Here is a 19,332-nt window from a genome sequence, read left to right on the forward strand (position 1 = left end):
AGTCTGGGGTGGGGAACTGTTTCTAGAGAATGCTGTTACCAAGACAAAGATGGCAAAGACTAGGTTCCCACCAACACGCATCCACTCACCCCACTCTGCTCCCCCTAAGCCGAGCAAAGGAGCATGGCCACCTGGTTCGGCTGAGCAGCGTGGGACCAGACAATCAGATACACAAGAACACTTCATTTCTAAGAGTCTCTGGATCTGTCCTTTAAAAGCAGGTGTCCCAGATAGCAGCATTACTGTACTTCGTAGAACAGAGGAAGAGAGTAACGAAATCAGAAATGCTCACAATGGTTCTGTACTCAGAGCATGTTTCAGATTAAGCAGTTTTAAAAGACTTCTTTTTGGTGATAGAATCTTGGCTGAATAACTTCTAAGCACAATATATTATCATTAACAGAGATTTGCAATTCTTTTCCCTTTTAATTGGTTCCTTCAGAGCAGGGACTAGGTCAATTCCTTTGTGTCCCGGCGTCTGCAGTCACGGTGCCTTGCCCGGGACTGGGCAGAGAGTCAAGTGATATTTCCTAAATGAATGAGCTTTTAATTTTGAATCAGAAGAGTAATCATGCTATATTGTGGTGTCTTTCTAAAATAGGCTAAGTACGTAACCATCAAAATATACCGCTTAACAACACTCTCACTTAACAAAACAAGAGCTCCTAAATCCACACATACTCTTTAGCCCCTGAAATACCACAGGTGCAACATCTAAGGGAAAAAGATAAAAGTCAGGGTGAGATTCAGGGAGAATCGTGACTCTGTGTGGAGGCCACAGAGAGACCATGGACCAGAGCCAAAGGTCTTGCTCGTTTATGCGATTCTGTCAGAGAACAGGTGTAGTCCTTCGAGGTGGGGCGGGAGGAGGAATTCAGACAGCAGGGGAATATACAAATGCTTGGTTTAGTTACAACAGAAAGTAGGAACCCAGGAGAAACTAAGATGATACTTACACTCCAGAACTCACTTGCACTTCATCCTCCCCGCATTCACCGCGGTCCTGGGAAGGCTCGTTTAAGACCAGACTTTGAAGACTCAGAAAGGGAACGGTTGGAAATACTAATACTTGCTACTAGTCTTTTGTGTTGTTTTCCAGGAATCACACGTAGACTTTTTGTTTTCAACGTGGAATCGAACAGCCGACTTAGTGTGGTAAAATAAGGCACGCGTCCAGCTTAGAACAGCCCGACACAAGCGCACGTGTCAGTGGCTGCCGTCTCACGCGCACAGCAGCGCCGCCAGGTGTCCGGGGACGTGGCGGGAAGGCAGAGAAAGAGCTCCCGCTTCTGAGGCCGTGAAGCTTATTCAGCGAATGCACTGAAACCCAAATTTTGCCTCTGCTACACTCACAATTATCCCATCCTTCAGACCACGAATTCTGAAGGAAAAGAATATCTCATTCCAAAATTCATATTAAAGGGCTGCTATACATTATTTTCAAAAATTATGACGAACGTTTGCTCAGCAGATTAACAACCAGAGTGACAGATTTTCCTTCTCATTTAAAACAGCCCTTCTGATAAATGAACTTCTGTTTTACATACTTCAATAAAGCAAAATGGAATTTTGTAATGAGCGTATAAAGGCAAAATCTGACAAGAACCTCGAGTCTTACTTTCATGTTAAATAGAGGATTACTTTTTTTTTTAATATATACAAAGTCCATCCTTATCAGGAAAACAAGATTTGTCTTCTTTCATAAACATGAACGAATAACTGTCCCAAATAAAACACACCCATTCAGATTCTGGAGTGTACTTTAAAAAAGGCCATTTTCTTTACCTTATTTTTAAGCAATGTTTTTAACAAAACCCCTTCCAGGACTTTTTTAAACTGAAAACTAAATTCTGACTTCAGCAAATATTTCATACAGTCTTGACGGGGGTTCTCAAACGGTTTCTCAAACTCCCTTCCTAAAATGACAATTAAAAAAAATACTCATGGCTGGGGATGTGCAGAGTCTGTGCCCGGAACATACTAACAAGACGCCGTTCTCGCCGACGATTCCTGCCCACCCGGCCGGCCGCGGAGCCATCGGTGCGCGAGCCCCTCTCAGGTCAGCTTCGAAGGCGGCAGCGCGCGCACAAGGCCCCGGAACCGACGCAGGCGCTGCGCCCAGCGGGGCGGCGGCGCGAGCCGGTGCGGGGGCCGCGCGCAGTGGCGACCCTCCGAAGCCAGGCCCGCCCGCGCGGCCGGCCAAGGGCGCCGCCGTCCCACAGCGGGGGGGCGGCGCGCGCCCGCGACACGGTGGCTGAAGCCGCGCTCTTCTGCAGCCCCCACCCCAACACCCGTCATCCCAGTGAGAACACCTGCCGGATTCCAGCAGAGGAGCCACAACTCCCCCGCCAGGACCCTCCGGAACTGTCGAGGTCGCCGGGCACGAGGAACGTCCGGGAAGCTGTCAGAGCCAGAGGAGCCCACGGAGACGTGACAACCAAATGGGACGTGGGGTCCCGGGGCAGAAAGGGCGCGCTAGGGAAAACCCAGGGACATGTGCGGAAGGCGCAGCCCGTGCGTGGTGAGGTCCACACAGGGACACGGCGGGGGCTGCAGAGGGACTCCGGGCTCTCCACTCTTCCTACAAATCCCAAACCTCCAAAACAGTAGGTCAATTATTTTAAGAAGTAAATTTGAGATGATATAAAGCATTCTGATAGAGAATTATTAGTTAAGGGAAAAAAAAGATAGGAACTTTTTTTTATCAGGACAGTTCATGTCGCATTTGGCTTTCCAGGAGTGACTCTTACTTAGCAAAGGCGAGCAGAGGGACAGTGGAAAAATTTAAAGTGTCATCTGTAAACAGAAGTCATTAATTTCACATTGTAATTCAGCACTTCATATACTTCACTGAGTGACAGGTAAGTGTGTACCTTTACGTATTTTGGAAAACATGGCTGCAGTGTCCACAAGAGAGCTTTTTAACTTCGAAAAAATGAATTTTTTGTCCTTGACTCAATGACTAGAAAAAGGCATTATTGCTCCGCAGAACACTTATAACTTATCTTTTAAAATTTATATGTATTTCCATAAATTATGTAAGTATGCTTAATATATAGGCTTAAGATTAAGGCAATGAGTGGGTTGACACTCTCAGCAGTTTCGGGCTACTTCTGAGAGGTTTTGAGATCTCGGCCAGTTCACGTTCAACCAGGTTAGTGCAGGAGCTACTGGTTATGTGCAAGGGTCACACACACAGACTAGCTTAAACAAGCGAGGTGGCATTAAGCACCAAATACTGGGAAATCATGTGTTCAGTATATACTTCCAACATACGTACAAACTAGTACCTGATTCAAGAGCACATGGAACAATTAGCTTTACATTTAAGAATTAAGGGCTAATCTACACACAAGGGGAACGAGATGGGGAAGTGAACGCTCCAAAGGACAGGTAACTTGCAGGCAGCAGTGACAGCGGTCATTCCTGCACAGCACTGCTGCTGATGCAGATTTACCCCGGGGCCTCCCACGCCTCCGGCGGCGCTGGGTCAAGTGTCCGACTCTCACTGCTGATTCAGGCTTGGTTTCCACCTGTTTTTCCTTCTGAAATGTTGAGGTCTTGCTGGAAGGCAGATGTGATATGACACAGGGACACCACTTCCTGGAGCAGTCCGGCACCTTCTGCCGCATCCTCAGCTCCTCTCCCCTCTTTCTCCCAAGGAACAAAGGTGGAAGAGCGCCGTCCGAGGCTGGGCTCCAGCAGGTCATCGGGAGGCTGGCTTAGTGTGTCCCTGCTCTCCGCGGTGGCGGTCTCGGGCGAGGCCAGCTGCACAGCGGGCCCCGACGGCAGAGCCGGCTTCTCCGGTGCTTCCCTGCTCTCCTCCTTCAGGATGAACAGGGACTCGGTCGCCGCGCCTGAGGACAGCCGCTTCCTGGGTGAGGGGGGCAGGTGCCTGCCGTGCAGGGCGCTGTCGTCCTGCCCCAGGTGCCACTCAGCCTGGTCCCCTGAGCCGCTGCAGAGTGGGCCTAGGCTGCTCTCGCTTGGGGCGCTGGACTTACTCTGAGGGAAGGAACATATTCAGAAAAAATTTAACACACTGAGAGCATTACTTAGACAATATATTTTTTTTCTACTTGGAAATCACTACTCGTCTCTCCCAAGGCTGGTTAGGTCCCTCCCAGCAGGCGCGCAGCACCAGTGTCATCTCTGAACACCTCCCCCGGCTCTGTTAACAGCAAAGAAGTGAGAGGGACACTGGCTTCCACGTCTTTGCAACTGTCATCTGTAAAATTCAGACTCGATTACAAGTGACGGTGGAGGACGTGGAGGAAAGGAAGTCCTTGCACACCGTTGGTGGGAATGTAAATGGGTGCAGCCACTACGGAAATCAGCTGATATATACATATATGAAAGATATATATGGATTTATAACCCAGCCAAAAAAATACACACACACACACACACACACTTGTAGGTATATATCCAAAGAAAATAAAATCAGTATCTTGAAGATACAGCTGCATGTTCATTGCAGCATTATTCACAATGGTGAAGCTATGGAAACAACCTAAATGTCACTGATGGATGAATGGATAAAGAAAATGTGGAGAATATGCAAGATGGAATATTACTCAGCTACAAAAAAGGAGGCTATCCTGCCATTTGTGACAGCACAGATCAACCTGGAAGACATGCTCCGTGAAATAAGCCAGACACAGAAAGGCACATACTGCACGGCCTTCCTTGTACATGGAATCTAAAATAGTCAAACTCATAGATGCAGAGAGTAGAATGATGGTAACCAGGGGCCGGGGACAGAGGGGTAGGAGAAATGGGGAGATGCTGGAGGGTTCTGGAAAAGCAGGAAAAGTTCTGGAGATCCAATTACAGCATGGTGACTACAGTTAACAGTACTGTATTGTATACTTGAAATTTGCTAAGAGAATAGACCTTAAGTGTTCTTACTGAAAAGAAAAGAGAAAAGGAAAGAAAAGAAAACAAAGGAAAGGAAAGGAAGAGAAGAGAAGGGAAATAAAAAGGAAAGGAAGCTGTGAGGCAATGAACACATCAGTCAGCGTGACTGTGGTCACTGTTTCACAGCGTGTATGTATATGAAAACATCAAGTTGTACCCCTTAAACATACACATTTTTATTTGGCATTATATTACTAAAAAAGCTGAAAAGTAGAATAAAATAAAATAGAGTTGCAAAAAAAACCCCAGAAAAAACCAAATAGGCAAAAACTATACCATATTATCAATGCCAAGTTCCCAAATTATTATAATCAAACAGGGTTGAAATCACTTAAACTTCTTTCTCTCATGTTTTTAAAGCATCCAGTTCAACCTATTTAAAACTCTGCTAATTTCTGAAACAATACAAAGAAACATCACTTCAATAAATACATTTCTTAAAAGTTTTTCAAGACCCAGAAAATACAGGGAAAAAGTGGGAACACTTCACGTTTGGAAGTCCACCAGAAAAGACAACTATAAAATTAGGTTGTAAGAGAATATTGCTGCTTGACAAAAGAATTTCAATTAACGGCAATAACCACCAGCACTGGATAAATGAAGGGAAAATACTGGAATTTTGCTGCTAGGAATAACCCTTGGTGGCTAACTTTCATCATACTTCTGAAGTTTTGACATTGGAGTTTGACTCCTACCAACTAAGATGTAACATCTGGCAACCCCAGGAAGAGGGAGAAAGTTTGCACTTAATTTTAGCGGCCGAAACATCAACGCACCGTGGGCTGGTATTCAATATCGTCCATCGACCTGAAGAAGTCCAAGCTCCTGGCCGCCGCCAGCTTCCCCTGGTCCGAGCTGTGGGTGCTCAGCGTGTCGAGGATCTCGCCCAGCAAGTCCATCTCGCCTGAGTACGGGGCCTTCGCTCTCATCTCAAGGGAGTCGTCACTTTCGTAAAAGTAGGGAGACGCTTCCTCACCGTCTTCAGAAGACAACCTGGAGGGAAGCAAGGGGCACCAGCAGTCACACGGCCGCGCACGCCACACCCGAGCGCCTCCCCCCGACTCCCTTCACCCAACGAGAGGCTCTGCACACCCACGGCCGCTGCTGTGGAGGAGCAGAGCTCGGATCACCAGTTCGCGGCCCAAGTCTTCCCAGTGACGGGTGCACCGACCCAGACACTGCAGTTTTTGAGAGCAGGTGCGCTGAGAACAAAGAAACCAAAGGGCACGGTACCTGCTCACTGTGGACACACAACAGGCTAGTCACACAGTCTGGGTCTGTGGGACTGGGGACACTGTGCTTGGAAATTTCAGACAGAACACCTGGGAAGTTTGCTACTGTCCAAATTCACTTTCAGTATTTTCATATGGTTTTCCTTTTATTTGTTTATTCACTCATTTTAGAGAATGCGTATTTCTTTATATAAACAAAGATACATTCAATGGGGAAAAAAAAGAACGTCAATTTTGTCATCCCCAGATATCTTAAAATTGTTTAGAAAGTTCAACATATACCATTATTATTTCCCTTATTTTATGTTACAATTAATTTTTAAAACTTTGCAGTAAGTGTTCCCCTTCTGGTGTCACCACAGACTTGAGCCCCTCCCCGCTCGGATCCGAGCTGTCGCGGTTGCGCGTTGTCACTGCCCCATACGGCACCCGCCCTCTCCAGGAGGCGGCGGGGTGCCTATTCCCCCTTCACCACTGGCCCAGATACTTCTGCAGGCCTTCGAGCTTCCCAGGAACAAGACACATCAGGTCCATCTTGCTTTCCCATCTCAAGATCTATCCCCCATGAGATTCCAGCAAGCACCGGTCCCTCTCGCTGAAGACCGCAAGGGGGCCAAACGTGGCCTGTCAGGGCGCACGCGCCTTGAAACACCTCTTGTGACCCAGGACCCGCGCCCTTAACAGCACGCCACGCCCGCGTCTTACTTGCTCGCCCTCTCGATGTCATCACCGTCATCCTCACACAGAGCACCATCGAGGCTCTTGAGGGTCCTTCTTAAGCGCGGCTGGAGAGAGGGATTGACACGCTGGCGTTAGCGGTTAAAACCAGTCTCTTCTAAACATTTTAAGGAACAATTTGATCTGGGAGGAATACTAAGGGTTTTTGAATACCGCCCCGTAAGTTGACCAGCTGGGCAGGAAGAAGGGGACGGTACCAGGCAAATATTTATCTCAACACTTATTCGCACCTCAAACCAATAAACAAAAACCACATCACTGGATTGAAAACACCTACACACAGTCACTGGGTCTGTCAGTTCCTGAGTTAGGAACACCTGACTTAAAATCACTCACTTCACCATGCCACTAATCCCCTCATTTCAATAATAAGCAGTATTTGCAATTTTGTTTTTGTTTAACCCCCACCCACACTCTCCCTCACATCAGGTATTTTAAAGCAATGCTTCTCAATCCTTAACGCACATCTGCATCTCTCGGAGACTGGTAAAAATGTAGTTTCTGGCTCCATAGTGGTTCTGAGTTTCTGCATTTCTAACAAGCTCTTAGGTGAGGTTGGTGCTAGTGGATCCAGATGTCACACACTGAACAGCAAGGTACTGAATCAAATGCTAGACAGCCCATCATTTCACCTGTAAATACTTCGTTAAGTATCTTTAACAGAAAGATATTTCAGCACAACCAAAATATCAACATCATACATAACAAGTTAATAATTACTCTTTAATACCTTACATTCCCTCATTACACCCCAAAATATTTCAGTTGGTTTATTTGGACCAGAATCTCAACAAGGTTGCACTCTATTTAGTCGACACATCTTTCAGGTCCGAGGACAACCCGTCCCACCTCCTCCTTCCTCGACGCCATTTGTGTCCTTTTTCTGTTATTTTACCCCATTTCCTCTAGACTGGCAATTCCATCTGGAAGCTTGGTTAGATTAAGTTTCTGGGTTTTCCCTCTGGTCTTGGCAAGAATTGCCCAGAACACACGGCCCAGGCAGAAGACCTGGTCACAATTTCATACACAGAAGTGTAGGGGGAACCAGAGCAACTGAGCTCAGACTGCGGAAACCAGACTGTGTGCTCCTCAGGGCGTGTCGTGCACAGCCAAAAAGGGGACACCTTTACCTGGATGCGGACACCACAGATAGGTCATTACCAAAAATCTGCACCAAAACTAAAATATAAACGACTAAGAAATAGAAAAATAATCTCAACACACACAATAAAATTAAAAATATATATACATTTTTGACGTGAATATAGCTTTTTGCAAAGCAGTGCACATCTTCACTTTTCCACACGCCTTTTCTATAAGGATTAACAGTTGCAGATGCCAGTGGACAGAATCTGTATATTATGTGTATTCAGAAAAAATACACTATCCTGTTTCAGACCTGGGCAGAAATCTCACAGTAAGAGGTGTACGAGGGAAATGAACACTTTTAACATAAATTATTAGCCAGAACTCCCTAAACTAGGCACCAGGACAGTTATAATACGGCTCACACTTGGGAACAGGGGCTTTTTTAAAAAAAGTGATCACGAAATAGATTGAGAGAGAGAGCTAAAGGCAGTCAACACGATGAAAAAAATGAGAAGAAAAAATAAGTTGATTTCCATTAAAAAAAAAAAGCCCTATAAATATTCTTTCAGAATTGAGCTAAAGGACGGGACATGACACAGGTACCTGGAACACAGGCTGATGTCACAGGCGCCTCCCATCGCCCGTGTGGCTGCCGTTACGTGAGCTTTTCTCTTTTCTGTATTTTGAAATGTCTGGAGGTTTTCTCCATACATTTTTATGAAAAAGGGGGAAGGCTTTTTCCCTTCTTGATTTCCTTTCTTCTACTAATAATCACCAGGTTTCTTAAATTTATTGCCACAAGAAACAAGACTGTAACACTGGTTCCCGCCACCTCCAATCCCGAGGAAGCACTAACGACACTGAGTGTCCGTAAAACTAGCAATCAGCCTCTTTCAATTCTGAAATTCAAGCTTTTCAAGTTCTGACATTTTAAAACTGGTCAACATTTTAGGAAATGAAGGTATTTTAGTTAATAATGAAATTACAGAAAAAGAAAAAAGTGACATTGTACGTATCTTGGTCCTTGGTCCCGCACTGGTTTTCCTTTGGTCCGTTACTTTAGTGGATTTGATAACAGTAATCAGACCTGACCTGGAGATTCATAAAGGCCCTTAAGTAACACCTTACTTAGACAAATAACTCTCAAAAATGCACACATGCTGTTTCTGCCAAATGAAACACAACCACTTCAACCACCCAAACATCTTACAACATACATGGAACAGAACACAACTAAAATCAACCAAGAGGATCTCTCTCCATCCTTCGACGCACCAGCATCCAATTTTATTTTAAAACCTAAATATACATTTGTCAGAACGTTCTGCAATGTGTTACTTTTTTAAAACCTCGTATCTGATCCTTTTACTCCCTGGATTGATTAAAAGCCTGAGTTCCCTTCAAGATAAAGGTGAAACTTCCTGGCATTAAGGACACTCCCAGCCAAACACGGTCCAGATCTACCACCAAAAATGCTAAAAATTCAGAGAAAAATTCAGAGAGACCAGCCGCAGCCTCACTTTCAGGGCATGCACAGCCACAGCAGGCAGAGGCTTTCCATAAAAATTTGTTGGAGAAAAACAGAAGGACAAATGCCTTGCTGATGCTCTTCATTCCTGGGCTGGGCAGTCCAGCACTGCGTCTGCCCACCTGGCTCCTGGGTCCGCTGCTCTGACGCTCAAGGTGTTGCCACGGCCCGCCTGCACTGCTGATACCTGCCCTGATTTGTGCCACCACAGGACCTTTGCACGGACTGATTCCCCTGCCTGAAATCTCCCCTCTGACACTCATCCCTCCTCCTGTCCCCATTGTCCCTGCTACTCTCATGTGATGATCTGTAACTGCCCACACCCTGAGCCTCTCCCATCTGCTGGGTAGATGCGACAGTCCCTAAGCTGAGATCTTTTCAGAGGCAAGCTTGACAGTGCTCTGCTCCACCTCACAGGCCTTACTCAGCCCGGAGGGACCTGGCCAAGGCAGCCCCTCTGAGGACCTCAGCTGCCGCCAGGTGTTCGCTCCAGCATCACCACACCACCCTCCTCTCGCCGGCCTCTGCCCTGCCCTTCCCACGTGCTGTGTGTCCCGTAGAACCTCCCTCTCCCTGGCTTCTCCCCTCTTTTTCTAGTTATCCTTCGTTTCCTGACTCAAGTGCTCCCCGCTTGCCTTCCGCTCAGTCCACAAAGCAACTCAAGTACTGTACACGGTTAACTGACGTTCTTGCTGCTCCGTGTAAATAATCAGGCCAGACCTAATCACAACAGCCTGGTTTCTATGATCAAGAATAATCTTTGAGGTCATGATGATCACCAGTGGGGAGGCTGTCAGGAAAATCGTGAAAGATAGCGAGGTGGGCCCCGAATGGCTAGGGTCCTCTCTGAGGAATGTGGGTGCGGTCCAGCACCCCTCTGCGGCATGAGCTGGGGCTGTGAGGGCCGCACCACCCACAGACACTCACTACTTATAACCCCGTAGAGACAGAAGGTAACTGAGGACTGACGGTAATGCAAATGCTTCTCTGCACAGATGCAAGCGAGTTTCGCCCAGTGGAAACGCAGTTACCACGGCGTGGACACCGACGGCGTCGGCATGGTCGGTGCACGCTCAGCACGCCCGCCTGTCCGGGGTGCTGCTCTCTGGACTCTCCTTTGCGCCAGTTTTTTTTACAGCTCACTGGTTTCCTCATCAGCCAATGAGCCAGATCAAATAGGGGTTATAATTCTACCCTTTAAGACAAAATTTTGCTTTAAAGTAGGCAGTTAGTGTTTCCTGAATAAATGAATATCTCCATACATAGCAGGTAGTTTCTGTTGAGTACTCAGGTGAACTTAAAAACTGATAAAAAAAAAATCACACAAAGAAGACAGTTTTAAGCTGACTGATACAGGCCCTTCCAGCACCCACGGGGCACAGAGGAGTAGGACATTCATTTATTCAACAAAGATTAAAGAAATGCCTTTACGTGCCAGGCACTGGGCTAAGTGCCAGTGCGATGATGACCAAGAACAGGGCTCTGTGCCCCGAGGAAGATCATGGTCTAGTAAACAAAACGTGAATTAAATCGAATAATCATAAAACAAGCATAAAGTTACGACTGCAGCAACTTGTACTGAACTATGATTACTATGAGGAGTCTGACCTGCTCAGGGAGGCCGAGGGAAGGCTTTCCCTGAGGCACGTTTGAGTCGAGCGCTGGAGGGTAGTAGGCAAGAAGATGAGAAGAGGGAACAAGATGTGCAAAGGTCCTGTGGTGGGACGGTCAGAGCAAGCTCAATGGACTCAAAGACGCCGCTGGTGCCCTGTGGGTTGGAGCCCGAGTCAGTGCACGGGGTTATTCAAGGGCCCGTTAATCTTGCAGTTCTCCTTGTCATCACTAGATGGCAGAGACATGCTAAGATGGCAAAAGGCTGGATAGATTTCAATTTATGGAGGGTTACAGAAGTGGGGAGATCAGAGACCTGGTGGGGAAGAGTGCGAGGTGAGAGAGTGGGGGGCGGGCAGAGGCAGGGGACAGACCCCGACTGGCAACTGTTGTTTTCCTTCAGGAGAGGTCCCGTCCCTGGAGGACCTACCAGAAGCTACCCTCTGTAGAGGCCTTCAAAGTGGGCAGCAGCCACGTCTCACCTGTTTCAGTTCTTAGCACCTCTTCCCGCCACAAACATCCATCAAGCACCTACTCCTCGTGTGCTTCTGTCCTCCACGCTGTGAGTCACACACACACAAAAGAAACAGAACTTCCCTTTCTTGAGATTTTTCAAAAAAGACATGGTGAACATGCCAAAATACTGAATACAACAAAACACTGACAAACATAAACTAGCTGTTGTGTGAGATAACTGCACTCAGCTTTCTGATCACAGATAAAAACGTCTGTAATTGACCATCAATACCGATCACGGTTCATGTCAAAGTGTAACATTCCTAACAAGCAGGTTCCGTCAGCAGACTGAAAAAACTAACAACACAGAACTGTAATTACATCCTACAAGTAACAGTAAACTCTGGGGCCAGTCAGGAGGTGTAGAAGTTTCTGGACTGTTCAGATCTGGTGCAGTTGGAACTTCAGCCGTGGTCACTCACGAGGGACCCAGAGGCCATGCCAACCAGCAAACAACTACTGGCATTTGCAACTCTCTTGGCAGCCAGCACTACACAAAAAAATGGTGCCATTTTTTGGGTGCAAAAACACATTGTAAGAAAAAATAAGCAGAGTTTTACTTCTCTCTGATGCAAACAATTAAAAATAAGATGGGGAACTGGATGTCACGTGGCCTCAATCAGACTCCCAATGCATATAATTTTAAAATAAAATAAAATTTTTCTTGCATGGAAATGTAAAATGTCAAGTGCAAATCTAGTCTATGTGAAAAATTCACATAATTGGGGGAGTCATACGCACTTGTATAGCAAGGGATGCTTACTGAGAAGGTAAAAATCCTTAATTCGTGCAAAAAAAAAAAAAAAGCTATCAGCGTGGAAGGAAACATCTCAGAGAAGACACCCTATGGGAGAAGCACAGCCTACAGGGAGCCGTGAGTGAAGCCAAGAGAACGGCCTGGCACAGCAGGCTGGAGGCGCAGGTCGCAGCACCACCAAACGTCCGCCGGAGAGGCGTCAGGAAATAGATGTGGTCCGGTTACAAGAAGGAACAACTGTAAGACCAGCGTTTCCTTCCTTTTCCTGACAATGGTTTCCCCAAAGCACATCAGAGGTCAGGAGGGTGAGGACCCGTTGTCCCCAGATGCACAGGGAGCCTGCCAGTCCTGCAGTTACCATTTTTGTCAGTAGATGGCAGACAAACACTAAGGCAAGGTGCTGGGTAAGTTTAAATCCATAGGGGGGTTCAAGCATTCAGGCAGATGAATGGGAAAACAGTTTTTTACACTTCATGAAGTTGCTATATATGTTTCTATTATATATACTTGTAATATATGAATTTTTTGACAGGTATTCTCTGTGCTACTGGCCCCATTTCAGAGTTGAAGTAACTGAGGTCCAAAGTGTTACCGTGCTCACCGAAGTCTACAGCAACCCCCTGAGCTCATGTATTTTGTGGCCTAAGACAAAAAAATCCTTGTGTGAAATAATATGAGCATAAATGATAAAGCAGTCGACACCTTAAAAATGCACGGCAGTTTACAATGTGAAAAGAGGCTTAAAAACACATGCGTTGTAAGTGACTTACTCATGACTGGCCTGCTTCAGGGTGTTAGATGCTTTATATACCACGCTTTAAACATCTACCTCACCACAGACTTTGGTGAGCATTTCCCCTACTTTACACATTAGGGAACCAACAGCCTAACAAGGTAAACTGTCTTGGGCAAGGCTAGGCAACTAGTGACGGACCGAAGACCCCAACCCAGGTGATCTGGCTCCCTGAAGGGAACCCTTTTCCTTCTAATTACGCCAGGTAAGTGAGTCCTTAGAGACTCAGAGGAAAGAAATGTCTGGGAATTGACCTGAGAAAGACTCTTAAATGGCAAGCTTTAACCTCATTTTGAAAACCAGTGGTAAGTACAGAATGATGGAGAGCGCTAACGTTCCAGGTAGGTGAGGTGGCAGGGTGACGAGGTGAGGGAGGAACACACTTTTCCAGAGATACTTCTGTCGGGGCGAAAAGGACACCGGAAAGGTTGGCCAGGCACGTGCTTGGTGAAGTCTGATGAACTCAGGTGATGAGGGTTGTTATTATTCAGTTAAGGAAACAGGATTGAACAGAAGCATCAGAATTACTTCTGAGCAGGTGAGTGCCACGTGGGACTCGCTCAGGAGTGGAGATTCTGAAGTGGTCCAGACACAGCCAAGAACCCTCAATCAGGGCTCCCAGTCCACGGTGGTCTCACCTCCTTTGCCAGCTTCATTCACATTCTCCATCACTCAGCAGTCACCTGATACATGCTCTCTTATTAAAGCAGTGTTTTCGAGTACTTTCCTGCCTTACCAAATCCTTGAGACCAAGAATCATAACTTTTAATTCATTTTGCTTCTAATTCCACTCCTGTTTTGAATGCTAAAAGCAGCAAAACAATGTCAACTCCCATCTTAACAATGACAAAAGGCTGGATGATCTTTAAAAAAATCATAGCTTTTCTTGAACCCATTAGAATGCTGAGTTGTAAGGCAACCAAGAAAAGTAAACCCCACAGAGTAACACTGAGGAGAGGTAAGAAACAGGACTTGTTTCATCCTTGGAAAAGTGGGCATGCACGTGCACACACACACTGGGCAGCTGGCACGTACACAGGGAAGAAGAAATGTGCTAAAATGCACTGGGGTCTTAGAGACTGAGTCTGGACTAACACGGCTGTTTGGAACAGCTGGGAGTCTCCAAGACAAGAGCCCTTCGCACCTGCGAGCTCTTTCCCACAGATCAGTCCTGTAACTTTATTTGCCAAACCAGGCAACCCTCCCGCCCGGTGCTGCAGGGAATGTCTGGGGATGAGAGAGGAGACTGAAGTGCTCCCCTCGAGGGTGCAGGCCCGCAGCCGGTGAGACGCTGTTGCAGGGACCAGCACAAAGCCCCACTGACTCGAAGAACATTCATTTGTGCACAGTGAAAGCCTTCAGCTGCTGGCAGATGTCAGCAAACTCAACCCCAAGACCACGGGGGAGGCAGAGAGGCACAAACTCTACATCCCAGGGAGGAGCAGGAGACCATGTCAGGCACAGAGTCCTACATGGAAACCAGCACAGGTCTATGCCCAGGGAGGGACAGGCAGCCTGCAAAGTGCCCAGGACCAATCACGTGTGTAACGGGGTGGGGGGAGGGAGAGGAGAGAGGGGAGGGAGAGGTGAGAGGGGAGGGAGGGAGGGGAGGGAGGGATGCTGAGAAAGCCCCATGCCTGAGGCACAGGGGCACCTGGCCTGCTGAGGCTGAAGCTGGACCAGAGCACAGAAAACCCATGAAATGAGGACCAAGTGACCAGTGCAGAAGCTAACGGCTGAGGGAAGGGGTCAACACTGGGAGGGCCACCTTGTGGCTCAGGGGCACAGGGACTGCCGACAACTGAGGGCAAAGGAGAAACACTAAGGAGACCCTGCCAGGGCCTCCCGGGAGGTCCTGCACTCTAAACACGGGGTAACAGCCGCCTACGGCAGGTAGTGACGTCAACAACAAAACCCCAACCAGCTCAGCTTGTGACGGACTCAACCGTGTGCACGAATGGCATCCCACCATCTCTGGGTGTGAGCACTACTGAACTTACTCTCTACTACTTTTTTACATGTAGGGTCTGTCACTCAAAAACTATCAAACGTAAAAAGAAAAAAATAAAAAGGTGTCTAATGCACATGAACAGATGGGATGACAGCAGAGAGACGAAATCTAGGAAACAGTCAAGATGAATGATAAAGAGATTTAAAAAACATGATATAAAAGATGAAGAATTCTTTTGATGGGCTCATCAGCAATTTAAAACAGGCCAATAAAAATTATCCAAACTGGCATTTCTATACACTAACAATGATATAACTATCTTAAAAAGAAACAAAGACAATCCCAATTGCAACAGCATCAAAAACAATAAAATACTATGAAATAAATATATCCAAGGAAGTGAATGATCTATACAACAAACACTTTAAGACACTGATGAAAGAAACTGTTGAAGATATAAATAAATGGAAAGACATCCCATGTTCATGGACAGGAAGAGTTAATACTGTCAAAATGTCCACACCACCCAAAGCCATCCACAGAATCAATGCAATTACTATGAAAATTCCCATGGTGATTTTCACAAAAACAGGAAAAAATAATCCTAAAACTCATATGGAACCACAAAAGACCCTGGATAACCAAATCAATCTTGAGAAAGAACAAAGTTGAACCACCATAGTCCTGATTTTAAACTACATTACAAAGCTACAGTAATTAAAGCAATCTGTTATCGGTGTGAAAACCAATGGAACAGAATCATGAGCCCAGAAATCATCCCATGCACTGTGGTCAAGTAACATTTGGCAGGGGGGTCGAGAACACTCAGTGGTGGAAAGGTAGTCTATTCAGTACCCGGTGCTGGGAAACCAGATATTCACATGCAGAAGAACTTGATCTCACGTCACTCATGTAAGTTAACTCAAAATGGGTTAAGGACTTAAACGTAAGACTTGAAACTGTAAAACCCCTCGAACAGAAGAAAACATAGGGGGGAAGCCCCCTGTCGTTGGACTTGAAAATGATGTTTTGGCGAGGACACCAAAAGCACAAGCAACAAAAGCCAAAGTCAACAAGTGGGACCACATCCAACTAAAACGCATCCGCACAGCAGAAGAAATGATCAACAGAATGAAAATGTCTCCCATTCTCACGGAATGGAAGAAAATATTTGCAAATCACATATCTAAGGAGGGGTTAACATACAGAATACGTAAGAAACTCACATACTGCATACAATAGCAAATATAATAATGATTATCTGATTAAAAATGTGCAAAGGACTGGGATAGACATTTTTCCAAAGACACGGCCATGCAAACGGTCATCGAGGACATGAGAAGGTGCTCAGTGTCACTAACCAACAGGAAAATGCCAATCAAAACTGCAGTGGGTAACATCTCACATCCGTCAGAATGGTTAGTGTTAAAAAGACAAGAGAAGACGCGAAGAAAATGAACCTGTGTGCACCGCTGATGGGAATGTAAACTGGTGCAGCCATTGTGGAAAACCGTATGGTGGTTCCCAAAAGACTAAAAACAGAATTACTGTATGTCAGCAATTCCACTCCTGGGTGTTTATCAGGAGGAAATGGAATCACTGTCTCCTGGAGACATCCGCACATGTTCACAGCAGCACTAATCACAACAGCCAAGATGTGGAAACAACCTAAGCGTCCATTAACAGATGAATAAAGAAGCTGTGGGATACACACACACACACACACACACACACACACGAGAATACTATGCAGCCATAAAAAAGAATGAAGCAATGCCACTGGCAGCAACATGGATGGACCCAGAGATGATCATAGTAAGTGAAGTAAGTCAGACAGAGAAAGACAAATACCATATGATATCACTTATACGTGGAATCTAAAAAAATGACACAAATCAACTTATTTACAAAATAGAAACTCACTCAGAGATATAGAAAAGAAATTTATGGTTACCTAATGGGAAAGGCAGGGAGGGAGACAGGGATAAATTAGGAGTTTGGGATTAACACAGACACACTACTATGTATAAAACAGATAAGCAGCAAGGTCCTACTGTACAGCACAGGGAACTATATTCAATACCTTGTAATAACCTACAATGGAAACAAATCTGAAAAAGAATATATATATTCAGTTATATATACTCAGTTATGTGTATTATATATATTATATCTTCAGTTCTGTATGTATAACCGAGTCACTATGCTGCACACCAGGAAGCAGAACAACGTAAGCCAACTGCACTTCCATCAGCAAAACCCCCACCCAACGGCAGCAGTGGACCAGCCGCTCTGAAGGACTCTCCCCCCTGCCGTGGTTGACGGGTGCAGGTCTCACGACTCACCCATGTTTGTATGGCTGTTGACTGAGACTTTTAAGCCAACCTTTGAGGACTGTTGGTATGCCAAATAATTATGTTAACTATAAATATTTAAAATATATTGTTTCATTATTTTCCTCTTATTTAATGTTTGAAAAAGCAACTTATAAAAGAGCTTGTGCAGTAACTTTGCAGTTCTGAAAGATTATTGATTAGTGTAAATACAAGAAATTATATAAGACTATCAAAACATCATTCCCCAAGCTAAATAAATAAATAATCCTTTGACAAATGGCACACTCTCTGCAATTTCACTTCTGCTGACAGGGTTTCAATATTTTAACATTTTAAAAGGTTTCTTACTACACAACGAGTCCACTGAAGTTTCAGCAAAACCTAGAATTCGATTCCTTTCCCTAGCTGATGTGAAGATGGCTACGCTGGGTGGAATGAGCAACTAAAATGCCGGCACTGACCATAACACACCCACAGCGTCTCCACTCACCTTAATGAACTATGTTTGCAAAACGTGCATAGCTAAGGATTAAAATACCTAATTTCTAGAATAACTACAGCTGGATCTCACTTTTCAGATTACCATAATATATAATTAGCATAAACGTGTGTGTACGTGTGGAGAGTCTCAAAATGGTGTCAGTATTGACTGTAGAAAGAACCTTGACAGAAATTGCAATTATAGTTTGGTATCAAGTGCATTATTTTACAAATGATAAAGATACTGATAAGGGCAAAGAGGGAAGGGGGTTCTGCAAAATGACCAAGATTAGACTCAAGTGTTAGAAAAACATGAAGAACTTCCAGAGAAGTCTGCACTCAAAGGGGTCCCATTTTGTCTCCCGTTAAGATACATCTGCATTATTCTAATATTTTATGTTCTGTATCAGGAAATACAACCAAGTGTAACAAACATAAATCCAGTTCGGATCAGACTAAGATGCTCTAATTCTCTGCACTTGCACATCTGTTGACGTTCTTGGCAACTCCTCTCTCGGGGACACTGACCCGCAGCAGCAGTAACCCCTCCAAAGACGAGACTGGCTTTTCCTTTCATCGGCGTTAACGCTGATCTCTGACCAACATTTAAAGCAATTCTTACACACAAAACAGGCAGAAAACCACCATTTCTGTATCCCTGGCATCCTGGGAGGAAATAAGAATCTGTCTATAAAAATTGAGTACTTTTAGAATAGAGAGCTGTTGTTCGTTTCACTGAACGCCCTTAAAATAATTGAAGATACAACAAGAAAAAGCTCTCACAAAATTAAACAGAACAGAAAGATACTGGTGATTACTGATGCAAAGTCTAGAATGGCAATTAATACTCAATATATTTTCCAAGTGGAAAATTTAAGTTCCTCTGTTTTTGTTTCAAGACTTTGTGACAGCCATTTGTGGCAATAAATTGGAAAAGTAAAATTATAACATTAAAAAGGCACATTTCAACCTAAAAATATCTTATAAAATATAGGGAGCACGTTCATACAAGCCTTTTTAATACACTAGGTATTGTTCGGCAGGGCTTAACATTATAAAAATGAAGTCCTGGCCAGTCGCTGAAAGGAGTTGGTTTTGATCATTCCTTTGAAAGAATGTCCTTGAATGATTTTATGATAATATAAATGTCCCAAATGTGTATTCTATTCAGTTTTTAAAGAGAAAGGCAAATTTTATACCTATAAATTTTGTCTTACACAACCATCTTCTTCCAAGAAGAGAAAATATGATCTAATGCTCACTAGAGGGCACCCTTGTAATCCACAACTGAAATTTAGGGGAGGTGGGTGAGGGCACAGATTTAACCACAAATTTGACATGTTGGAAATTAATGTTATTTCAACAGAAAACAATAGAGAACAGT

General features: G+C 45.0%; 1 protein-coding gene across 11 annotated transcripts in view; it reads right to left on the reverse strand.

Annotated features, from left to right (window-relative positions):
- Positions 1–3,294: 3,294 nt before the first annotated feature.
- Positions 3,295–19,332, reverse strand: part of DENND1B (DENN domain containing 1B) — a 208,350-nt gene continuing 192,312 nt past the window's right edge. For all 11 annotated transcript variants that reach the window (XM_015247064.3, XM_072948774.1, XM_072948769.1 and 8 more), the window contains 3 exons: positions 6,855–6,934; positions 5,694–5,910; positions 3,295–4,002 (listed from right to left, as the gene is read on the reverse strand). In XM_015247064.3, the coding sequence (XP_015102550.1) occupies positions 3,517–4,002; positions 5,694–5,910; positions 6,855–6,934 (783 nt within the window). In that variant the 3' untranslated portion in view covers positions 3,295–3,516. The remainder of the gene's footprint in view (positions 4,003–5,693; positions 5,911–6,854; positions 6,935–19,332) is intronic.

This window comes from Vicugna pacos, chromosome 23 (assembly GCF_048564905.1).
Source record: "Vicugna pacos chromosome 23, VicPac4, whole genome shotgun sequence".
Taxonomy (NCBI): Eukaryota; Metazoa; Chordata; class Mammalia; order Artiodactyla; family Camelidae; genus Vicugna; species Vicugna pacos.